At 40.0% G+C, this 12663-nt stretch overlaps 1 protein-coding gene across 1 annotated transcript in view; it reads left to right on the top strand.

Moving 5' to 3' along the window:
- Positions 1 to 12663, top strand: part of POLR1A (RNA polymerase I subunit A) — a 2269619-nt gene that overhangs the window by 1021782 nt on the left and 1235174 nt on the right. Inside the window, exon 17 of the mRNA XM_044062330.1 lies at positions 10578 to 10660. Coding sequence (XP_043918265.1) covers positions 10578 to 10660 — 83 coding nt within the window. The remainder of the gene's footprint in view (positions 1 to 10577; positions 10661 to 12663) is intronic.

Here is a 12663-nt window from a genome sequence, read left to right as displayed (position 1 = left end):
AAAAATAGTTTGTTGTTAAAACCAAGATTTGTTTTACAAATCTTTAGTACCCTCTTGCAATATTTACGTGTGTAATCATGCCCCCTTTAAGCTATCACTCCTGATAGCTGCAGTGTTTGTTGTGTATTTTTGTTTGGAGACGTCTAAATGTGCACATCTGGCCCACTGAGAGGTTTCTTGGATTTTTAATGGCATAAGGGGTGTTCCTCCTCAGCTGGTCAGTCATTCCAATGTTTACTTGTGCCAGCCCTATCCCCTTCATCCATAAGCTTAAAGCTGTATCAGATGATAACAAAAATATTTAAAATGACAACAGTTTCATGGTTGTTAATTTATTTTAATGTTCACAATTTTTTATACTTTTAGTCAGTAAGTGTTCTTCTTACCCTTGAATTTAAATTGAAAACAAAATAAATATATAGGTATAATCCTTCAATCACTGAGCTGATAATTAAGTTTTGCAGTACATTTTGTGTGTTGAAAGAGAACGTTTGTCCACAATGGTTCTGCACAAAAAAAAAAAAATAAGTCTTCTAAGGGGAGTTACATGACTACCAAAACTGGTGCGCACCCAGTTTCCTTGAACATTGACTTAGCACAATGCCTGCACCTTACTCGCAGATAGCTTTTAGGTTCCATCCTGGCTTTGATAATGTCAGTGCCCCTCACTTTCTGTAAATGATCCCATTCTTTTGTAAGCTTCAATAACTTTTTTAACAAAAATTATTGCATCTTTTTTCCTGTGATCCATTTGTCAGTTAAACAAAAAAGGGTTTTGCTAGTTTAGGATCATTGCATGATGAAGGTGCCATTTTTTTTAATTGCAGTAGCTTTCTGTGCATTACTTGTTGTAGATTCAGTTGAGTCCATTTCAGTTATTGAGGAAGTAGGTATAGATTCCAATGCTGCCAGTGCATCTATGGATGTTTTTCTTCTTCAGAGTGCATGACCTTAAGGAAAGCAGGGTAGAGTAACTTGAATTTGTATTTACTTTTTCTGTATAACCTAATTGCAGAGCAAAATCATTTCTCCTTTTTCTGGTTATTACAGGGTAGTCTTCGTTGACATAGACTATATTTTTTGCCATTGTGAGATGCTTCTCTTTTTGCCATAGTTTAGAAGAAGCAAGTTTGTTTTGTTGATATGGCTGAAAGATTTTTTTTTTTTAAATATGCCTCATAAATATTTTATTTGCAGCTCCAGGGAAATAAACTCCATGTGCATGCTTTATGAAAATTTAATCATGGGGAAAGTTAATCTTAGCAACAACACTGCATTTTATGAATTAGAAGCAGTCATTGTGTTGAGGCTTCTCTATGATCCGCATAAATCTAAGGTTCTCATTATGTAGTCTGCATTCCAGACTTTAGTAGTCTTTAGTGTATTTCTTCTTGTAGATTTTCCATTTCTACATAACCAGCTCAGAAACTCTTGTGGAGATCATTTATAATATGGTTGAATGCATAGTTAAAACAAATTTAGTTTCTTTTAATCAGTTATTGTTGAACATTGTATAGTCTTCTATTTTTTGTGTTCATTTTGTCAGTTTCCTTGTAAATTCTGTCCAGTTTAGTATTATCTTACACTGTAACCATCTGTGCAGTAGTTTGCTAATCCTTTGTAGCTCTGAACAATATGCAGAGCACTTTCATGTTTTTAAACTTCTTTTTATCAATTTTCTATTTACTTTTCCCTTCTTAGCCAGCAGGTTTTTTTCTATTCCTTCCAAGCCCTATTGATTTTAGCTTCTTTTAGCCAAAACGGTTTTTATTATATTTTAACATTTTGAAGTTCGGGAACTATACAAGGAAGCTGCTGATGTTTCCGAGATGTTGAAAACTTGTCTCTGAACCTTTACTTTTGATATTTCCCCATACCAGCCTTTCCTAACATTATAATGACTTGGACAACTTTGTAAATAAGGCAATGTTTGTGGAACTTTCTAACCCATATTTCCTGTACCATTTATGAATTATTTCACCTGAGCTGTGTCTGAAAATGGTCAGTTGATCAGTGCGCTACCCTGGTAAACAAACGTAAATAAGAATAAAACCTATCACTGAATGAGAATAACACCAACAGCACAAAGAAGAAGAAAGAAGCATACAAGAGAGTCTATGTGGAGCAAAGAAATAAATAAAAATAATAGTGTCTATGTTTCTAAAGATATATAGAGAACATTGAGAGGATTCCACTTTTGTCTTGAAAATCAGACAGAATTTCTTGTCTGATGTATATAGTCTTCCTGTTCCTGCAGTAGCTTATCATTGTATTAATTATTAAAAATGGTTCCCTACTGAAATGCGTTACTTGAAATGTCAAGTGCCTACATATCAAATAAAAAAAAGATTGGAAATGCAGGAGAAGAGCAAATCCCGACCATTGCTCTTCTACTTTAAACTTCTTTTTTGCTGGTGTGGAAAGCTCCTTTGCAACCCCTGATGTAGGGGTCAAGTCCTTCTTACCCCACTAACTTATGTATACTAGCTCCAAGATCTCCATACTTCAGAGAAAACGAAATATTCCAAGAAATGTCCATATTGGACTTAGTATATGTAAGTCCATTTTTTTGACCATTCACTATCCATTTTTTGGGACTTGCCCTAGTAGGTCCTGACATTTCAAATGGTAAACATTAAAAAACATATTACAGATTTTGTGCATGCTTTGCGTTGTATATATTGTTCTGCCTCTTTTTCTGGGTCATGACTGAAAAAGTGATGTGCCAATAAGTAAAACTTGGACACAGCTATCTGCCTTTTTGCTTTCTGTTTGCCCTGACACCCTGGAGGATTTGTTTGAGTATTACTTGGGATGCTTTCCAACAGTGATCTACTGCAATGCACCCTCCGCTTAGAAGATATAGAAGGTATTTATTAGTTGTTATAGGAGAGGAGCCCACTGCAGTAGATGGTTATACACTATCATTGTTCTTTTTTGTAGATTGTTCCTCTCTTTGGCCTTGTGGATGGCTCTTCCTGAAATCGGAAAATATATATCTTATTCTGTTTTTATGTCCTGTAGGTGTGTTTGCTTAGCTATATGGGTAAAACCAGAGAAAGTCAGGACTGAGCCTACCCTACCTTGAAGGATATGGTGTTAAAATGTTCAGCCATGAATGCTGGAAATCAAGAGCTTCCTCAAGAGTGCAGGAATTTTACTGAGATTGTCATTGCAGTCACAATCACTGCTCAGTCCTAAAACAATTCAGCTGGCTTGAACTTCGCCATCTTCTCTTCTACAGCCAGCTTATACTAACCCATAAAATATGTTATCACCCCGAGAAAACCCCAGCATTACAAAACCTAATACATCCTTACTCCAGTAATAGGGTCCTACACTCCAATAACAAACCTCTCCAAGTCACTAAAGCCAACAACTTTGGTGGAGCTTTTCCTCTCTTTTAATTTTATAGCTAAAAATTGAACATTCTGCACACTAATACAGCTGCCACTACATCCTTAACCCAGTTTTAAAAATCTCTAAAAACACAACTACAAGGTAAGTGGATTTATAACTGTGACTCCCCAGGCTAGTCTACCTCCATATTGCCCTTGCTTACGCAGGGTAACTCCCCCTACCTTACTGTCAGGCAGTAAACCTCTTTTCAACTTGCAAGTCTCTTTCATACCTTCTTCTTTTCAAAAATTAATCCTTATTCTAAGTATAAACTTTATATTTTATTTTACTAAAATACAATTTCTTACTAGATGTTCTTTAGCTGTATTGCTTAGGGTATTTCATCCTTCTGCCTGTGTAGTGTATCTTATTTAATCTTAATCATATATGTTGTCACTTTAAAGTATTATCATAATTGGATTTGATGTAAAATGTAAAGTGTCATGTTTCTGTACCTGTGAAATTGTACTTTATTAATCTTTGTTATATGTGGAACATTTCTCCCTTGGCCTCTGCTGAAAAAGGACTTGTGTCCAATCGGACTTTCCCCGTAACCAAATGTAAAGTAAGATAAAATAAATAAAATAAATTGCTAAATAAAAAATCCCAACAATAATCGACTGTAGATGACCACACTTATCTGTTATGTTAAATATATATATATTGCATGTTAAGTGTCAGGGTTTCATTCATGTACATCTGCTGTATGTATGGGGTTTGCATGTTTTTCCTGTGTCTGAGTAGGTTTTCTCTGGGCACTGTACTTTCCTCCCTTCTCTAGACACATACCAGTTGGTTGGCCAAAATATGTACGTGTAAATTTATGTAGCATTTTATTGCACCTGTGGGCCAGTTATTGCCCGAAAGGGGGCCAAGAAATCCAAGTTTATTTACCAAGTTAAATTAAAATAAAAATATTTTCATCTCCATACTTAACATTGTTACTTTGTATTTTAAAAAAGTGCTCAAGACATTGCCAAACTTCAGACTCTTCTTTAAAGCCCTGAGGTGAACAGACTTCAAATTTCATTTAGCATTTCAGATGTCCACTTGTAAGATGTGCTCCTATTCACATGTTGCAGTATTCATAACAGTAGGGAGGTTGCTGCCTGCAGTGCTGACATCCGGCCATTATACCAAAGTCTTGCTTCAGGAGGGTATGCGTGATGTCCTGCGCATGGGCCATAAACCGACGTAGGGTATAAAAGTGTTGTCTGCACATACCCTCTTCAGAATTTTTGTGCCGCAGTGAACGTCGGACTCCAGTTTGCCAGTTCGGAAAGCAGATCGCTAACTCAGACGACCACTACAGATAAGTACCCTGTGATGTTTTCATTGTTTCCTTTTGTTTTGTTTTTTTTGCAAATACATACATCTCCACTAGAAAGGGGAAGTGTGCTTGTGGGAGACTAATTCCTCACAAGGACTCACATGATAAGTGCGTATTCTGTTTAGGCGAGGCCTAGGACCATACGTCCTGCCCTATTTGCAAATCATTCATTCCAAAAACCCTTTGCAGCTGTCTGGCCACGCGTAAACTTTACTTAGAAAATCAGATGCTCCGACGTCTCGTGTTCGGTATGGAGGGAGGGGCAGGGCCATCTGAAGAGCCACCGAGGAAAGAGGCCAAGAGAACCAGGCCTGATTCCCATGCTGCGCCTCAGGCGTCAAGGAAGATTCTTGAGATTGATGAAAGCCCGGGATCTTTTCGGACCTCTGTTTCCTTACTAGGCCCAGGAACCATGATGGAAGCTGGACTGGCGGAAACCTTGAGTATGTCTGCTGAGGCAATTCAGCCATCAGATCCTGATGGTGGAGGGAAACCACGACTCATTCAGTCGGAGAGTCCTGCTCACGTTTTTCCATCCACCCAGAAGTTGGCTCCCTCTCTTTACTTGCTGTCTACCCCAATGAAGAGAAAACAAAAAGTAAGACGCACAGAAACACAACCTGTCCTAGGTTGGGAAGTTTTCTCTCAAAGCTTGTTTAAGGCATTCCAGGCCCTACAGACTTGACAGCAACCAACTGTTTCTCCTACAGGGCCCCCTTTACTTGTATCAGTGGAAGATCTTTCCTCAGATGAGGATTCTGTGACTTATGAATCTCAAATTGCTTCACCCAAAGAATTTATTACCCCAGAGGAAGAGGATCCCATTACCCCAGAGTCCCCTGGGGAAGAATTCACCTTTGGTGATACCATCCCCCTTATAAGGGAGCATTTTAAATGGCAGGCCTCAGAGGTCTCAGTCAGTAAGAAAAGATATTTTGACTTTCTGTAAATGGAACAGCCATCCCCTTCAGCTGTGCCCCCTTTGTTTCCTGCCTTCCAGGATGCATTCTTAGCTGCCTCTCAGACACCAGATTCGCAACCACCAGCATCAAAACATCCTGACCGTTTTTATAAGGTCCCACAGGACTTCCCATTTTTTTTTTTTTAGAAACCCACCAGCAGACCCTGCTGTTATTGAAGTCTCTGCAGACAAGACATTTAGGCAAGTACCTTCTGCCCTCTATCCTACTGATAGACAGTAAATTTATGGACAGACTAGGAAAAAGGTGTATACCTCCTCTACTCTTGCTAGAAGAGCCTTGAACTACCAAACCCACATGGCTAGGTATGTCCTGGACACAATTGCTAAGGCTTCCACCCTATTCTCAGAGGCCCCTGATTCCAATATAAAAACTCAGCTTAACAACCTATTCTCCACAGCATCCCAAGTAACTAGGCACTCCATCAAGTGCAGTTATGATGCTGTGGAAGCATCATCCAAATCTGCTACATCTGGCTCAGTACTAAGGCGATGCTCCTGATTGAGACTTCAGCCACTGCCCTTAGATGTACAAACAAAACTGCTTGATGCCCCCCTGGACAATAAAGCCCTATTTGGCCAGGCCTCAGCTGAACTTCTTAAATCCCTTCAAGAGTTCAAGAGAATGGAAAAGAACTACAAAACTTAAAATGCTTGCTGGTATCTCCCATACCCAGATAGCACAGAAACTATCCTCAGAAAACTTACTTTGTCAGGAGGCAATCCTCCAACACAGCTTATCAGACAAAGGGACGCAGGCAACAGTGGAAAATCTCCGTCCCCAAGTTTCCCTCCACCCCTTCCACTACTCCCTTTCGGAGCTAGTCTGATCAAACCAGGCAACCTCTGCTGTGACTTACCATTACTAAATCAAAACACCCCACTGTCCCTTTGCCTCACCCTCTCCTACCCTCCTGACGGAAGATTACAACAGAAAGATGGGTACTTTCCATCATTCAGAGGGGTTACTTTATGACTTGTTGGATGCTACCCTCCTTCCAGGGAATTCCTCAACCTCCAGCAAACCAAGTCCACCTCTTCCCCACTATCATTCAACAACTACTAGCCATAGAACAAATAACACCCACCCAAAGAAACAAATGATTTTACTCAGGAATGTTTTTGGTACCAAGGAAAGACGGTCCATGGAGACCATTTCTGTCTCTTTCTTTCCTAAACCTGTTTCTCAAGGTACCCAGCTTCAAAATATTCACCTTACCTTTGCTTCTTCCACTCATTCCCACTCAGGCCTACATGGTGGCCCTGGATTTGAAGGATGCCTACCTCCGCATACCCATTCACCCAGATTACAGGAGAATTTCTCCGCTTTCAATAGGTTCCTGGCATTTTCAATTCTCTGTCTTGCCCTTTGGGCTCTCCACAGCCCCTCGAGTGCTCACAAAGTGTCTAGCATCCTTTATTGCTCACTGCAGAAAACAGGGTATACAGATATACCCATACCTAGATGACCTTATTGTACTTCCATCAAAACCGCCAAGTCCTCCAAGAGCACCTAAGGCTCAACACCCTAACACAATTGGGGTTCACTATAAACAAGGAAAAGTCTCATCTGCAAGACACACAAGAATTAGTTTTCTTGGGATGCAGAATCAGAACAGGCCTAATGAATGCCTTTATCCTAGAACAAAGAATCCTGCATCTGGGCATTTACCTCAACAGACTTATCAACCTTACTTCATTGCTAGCACGGGAATTCCTAAGAATGCTCGGACACATGGCATCCCTAATACCCATGTTGCCCCTAGCAAGACTCCACATGAGAAAAATCCAGTGGATCTTGAAGAGCTTATGGAGTAACACTCACATCCCCTGGACACTCCTTTCCCACTACTCCAGTGTCTAAAGACAGAACTCCAGTGGTGGATCTCTGCCATCCATCACAACCAGGGTGTCCCACTACAAGTACATGCCCACCTGCTAGAACTCACCACAGACACATCAGACCTGGGCTAGGGTGCAGTACTGTAGCACAACCAGAAACAGATCACTGTATAGAGAAAATGGTACACACTAAGAATAAAGGACCACATCAGTATCAAAAATGAGGGCACTCATTTAGCCCTACAGACTTTCAAAACTGCCCTACTCCCAGGAACTTTCAGGGTGATCACAGGCAATATGACTGTCATATGGTACATAAACAAACAGGGGGGACAAGATCCTACCCCCTTTGTAGATTAGACAGCCAAATCTGGACTCAAGCAATGACTCTAAACATCCATCTAGCAGCAGTGTACATTCCCTTGACAGAGAATGTCATGGCAGACTCCCTAAGCAGAACTTCAGCTCCCTCTCATGAATGGATAATTCACAGAGAGGTATTCCTAGATCTCGTTCACAGGTGGGATATTCCACAACTCGATCTGTTTGCCTCCTCCCAGAACAAACAGTTGCCTATATTTTGCACAAGGGCCCCACATCCACAAGCCTGGAAGGTGGACACCTTCTCCTTTCACTGGGGGGAATTTTTCTCTATGCTTTCCACCCTTCACTTTGATTCAGAAAGTTGTCCTCAAAATAAAAAGGACAAACCAAAAATCCCATTGGTGACCCCCTACTGGCCAAGACGGCACTGGTTTCCCCTTCTATACTACTAGCCAAGGGCAATCACCACAGGTTTACCCCACTGAATAGACTTACTGACACAGAACAGGGGTCCCTATTACACCCTCAAGTGAACAACTTGAAACTGACCTTATGGGTGGTATGGTTCCAATCTTCTTCAGACACCTGTACACAGAGGATGTACTCAATGTCCTGCAGAAGACCAGGAAACCTAGCACCAGGAGAAATTATACCTCTAAATGGAAAAGATTCTCCAGGTGGTGTCTGAGGAAAAAACAGGACCCTATCACTATTCCTGTCCTTTGGTCCTCTCCTATTTGTGTGAGGTCCTTCACGCAGGACTAACTTACTCATCAGTTAAAGTCCATTTATCTGCCATCTCTGCTGGTCTGCCCATGTTACCACCGCTGGCTTCCAGATTAGAGGTCAAGCTGTTCCTCAAAGGGGTTCTTCTTAACAGACCCCCCCAGAAGGCCTAGCCCTCCTCCTTGGGACCTGAATTTTGTCCTGGAAAAACTCACCCTGCCACCTTTTGAACCAGCACATTCAGTAACCCTAAAACTGTGCACCCTTAAAACAGTACTACTAGTGGCCCTGACCTCTGCCAGGAGGGTATCAGAGATAAAAGCCCTTATGGCCATCCCTCCTTACCTCATTTTCCACAAGGATAGAGTTGCCCTCAGGACTAATCCTTCTTTCATGCCTAAGGTGGTTAATGAACTGTCATTAAACCAAACCATTAACCTGCCTGTTTTCTACCTTAATCCCCAAAATGCCTCAGAGAGTACCCTGCATTCTCTAGATGTACACAGACAACTGAGGTATTATTTAAACAAAACCAAAGTTATTAGAAAATTTGATCAGCTTTTCATCTCCTTCCATCCTAGAGCTCTAGGGAAGGCAGTCACCAAACAAACTATTTCCTCATGGATCTCTAAATCCATTGGAATATATTATTCTGCCCATGGTAAAATCTTACAGGGCCAGGTCAAATCACACTGCCAGGGCAGCTGCTTTCTCAGCTGCCTTTTTCAAGGGGGTTGATTATGCCTCAATCCTAGAAGCTGACACACCTTTATCATTGCATACCTTTACCAAACATTACAAACTGGACTTAGCCTCCAGGGCTAGAGCTGGGTACGCCAGGTCTATCCTTTAGGTTCTCATTGTCCAAGGACCCCAATCTTCCTCCCAGAATCATACCTAAAAGCTTTGTCACTCTTCCTACTGTTTTGAATACTGCAACATGTGAATAGAAGGGCATAGAATAGTTGGGTAAGAACTTACCATAACCTTAGATGTCCTTCTCTTCCATGTTGCAGTATTCAGTCCATGCCTACGTGCCCCCTCTGGCCCACCTACCTATTATACCTTTCTGGCCTGTAGGCATATTGGCATCTTTCTTTTTAGCATCTCCACTGATCACAGCCTAACAAGTACCCTTATTCTAGTCTACATGTGAATCTCTAGGGTCTACCAACTTGGACCCTCCTTAAACTTCCAGGAGTACTAGTGTATGTGGCACTCCATTCTGAGGAGGATACGTGCAGACATCACTTTTTATACCCTACATCGGTTTATGGCCCTGGCGCAGGACGTCACATGTAGCCTCCTGAAGTAAGACTTTGGTATACTGGTTGGATGTCGGCACTGCAGGCAGCAACCTCCATACTGTTATGAATACTGCAACATGGAAGAGAAGGACATCTAAGGTTATGGTAAGTTCTTACACAACTATTATTTTTTCTAGCTCTTTGTTTCCATAAGTGCCTCTTCCTACACTTCTGGATTTGTTTTTATTCAGATGTCTTTTTTGTCATGCTTCATAAATGGCATATATCTGTGGTGCAGCACTGTCGCCTATATCTAGTGATGAACTTGAACTTGTCTTATGTTAGATTTGTAGATTGTTGTGCTTACAACATATGTTAGTGTTTTTCATTATTGTATGTTCTTTTCCACAAAATATTTTTGATTTTAGTTTTGTTTGTTATTGTATCATTTTGAATTCTGATAGTGAAATGAACCATTTTGCTTTGGTTCGACACGAAATTAGGCAAGTAAGTTCAACAAGAATGATCAAGTAGTCGTCCAGAATACAGTGATATATCACTTTCTAATAAAACATCTACTATTACCTCTTTGTTGCTTAGTGACTACATTCATACAGTAGTACCAAGTAAAGTGCCCTGTAATCTAAGGGATATGAAACCATGTGCGACTAATTTTTTATTTGCGAGTATTTGTGTTGTTCTATTAAGTTTAATGTATCTAACCTTTTAGGTGTTGAAGACATCTTGGTTAAGAAAAAAGCAGATGCCAAAAGGAGAAAAGTAATTGCAGAATCCACCCATTGTGGTGCTAAGGTAAGGATCTTGGACTGGAGTCTGCTGTTTAATGGATGAAAAAGTAGCTCATGTGTTGGCAGTTGGCACACTACATCCTTCTATTATTTTAACCTTCCTTCCTTAGCAGCATTTGATTTTATAAAGCAGTTTTATAGTTTCAGTAGCATGAGTGCCTTCTTTCTTTCTAGAACTGTACATTTTTTTCAGTTACTCTCCAAGTCCTCTGTTCTGTCATTCCATTAGTTGGAATTCATGCCCCCTTAGTAAGTCTGAAGAGCTAGTTGCATCTGCTTAGTTTATCTACTTTTGCTGTTATGCTGTCTACTTATTTATCTGAACCTTTGGTGTAGTAGCTGAACACAAGACCACAGTGTCAGCATTCCATGATTGACTTGATAAATCGGTGTCCAGAGGGTAAACTTGGTTGGAATGGTCCAGCATCTCTTTTGGGAGGCAGGTATGGGTCTTCTAACTGCAGAAAGAGCAATTGGGAGAAAATAGAGTAGCACAGTGTTCATAACCAAAATGGGCTGTGAATGCTCACAATGTGTTTAAATTAGATTTGGAGCATGCAATTCATACTGTTATGCAGCCTAACCCCCAAGCTTTATCAATGCAAAACTCTTGCCCTCATTGGTAATGTCTGCCCTGTCTTTGACTCTCTCAGTCCTGTAATCTTCATCACTAAGCTCTCTGAAAAAATAATGTCCTCTCGAAAGAAGGGGGTCCTCATATCCATGTGGTGATGTGGTATACTGTTGATGGGTACCAAGAGGGGAGCTAGTGGCTGGGCAGACGTGATGGTCTGTGTTCTTCCCTGTATTGGAGCTGTTTTCTCATGAATTTTGACTTGTATTCACCAGTGAAGTGAGTCTGATTTGTCCTTAAATGAGGTAATGAAAAGATAGTCATCTCTCATCATTTTTGCATCTCTTTCTTTTTATGTCAATAGATTAAAAATTTTTGTCAAAATTTATTCCATACCAAGCAGCCTTTTCTTTGGTTGTAATATGTACTTTCTGCAACTAAATTCCTTCAGTTTAATTGATTCCTTCAATACTATGCAAATAATTGCTGTCAACATTCTCTGAATGCGCTTCTGAATTTATTCTGCTGTAGTGTGCCACACGGTGTAAGGCTGCAACTGATCTTGCTAGACCAGTGCTCTACCATGGTAAACAAAATCAATAAATAAATGTGCATAGACTCAAAACACCAAATAACTTTCTTTGTTTTCAGCTCCTATAAAAAAACAAAAGCTTGAGAAAGCTAAATCCACGGACTCCTGAGACGCCGATAATTCACCCACATAAAGCGGACCACTGGTAGTTGGGCTATACAAAAACTGTATAAATGCACACCAACCACCCAGTTGAATAAAAATCTTCTGTTTAATGATACAAGTTAAGCGCTTTCACCCGCACAAATGCGGGCTTCATCAGAACATCTCAACACTGAAGCTGTTACATTTTAAATACTGCATTTGGCGCCAATACACAATGTATTTAAAGTGACAGGTGCGTCAAACAATTCCATACATAAAATGGATCATTCAAACATCAATTCAACTACATATGTACGATTCAACATACAAATCGAACATCCTCGGTACTCATCAAAAAATGTAAACGTGTAGAAAATATATAAATATATATAAAAATGTATAAATATGTATACAAACATTTAATGCTAATAGAAATTCCAGTAATTTCCTCATCCATGTGATTACTAACTTGTAAATTCAATCATCATTCGGATTCAACTCATAAACAATTAAAAAATAAAAATAATAACTATACGCCCCTTATAGTGTTCAACAAACGTTTTGCTGTATGAAACGACGACTGTATTAAACAACGATAATCTTCCTGTATCAATATACAGAGAATTTGCAACAGCATCTGTCCGTTGGGCTCGCCATACCTATAGTTGGCAAAACCCTGTTAATATTCAAAAATGGATGATGCTGTACCTATTTAACATATAGTAATGGTTTGATGGTTGTAAAATCTAAAATCATT

The sequence above is a fragment of the Protopterus annectens genome, chromosome 2.part1 (genome assembly GCF_019279795.1).
Source record: "Protopterus annectens isolate FY-2018-M chromosome 2.part1, PAN1.0, whole genome shotgun sequence".
NCBI classification, from domain to species: domain Eukaryota; kingdom Metazoa; phylum Chordata; order Ceratodontiformes; family Protopteridae; genus Protopterus; species Protopterus annectens.
Note: the sequence above shows the minus strand (reverse complement) of the source record. Positions and strands in the feature narration are given on the sequence as shown.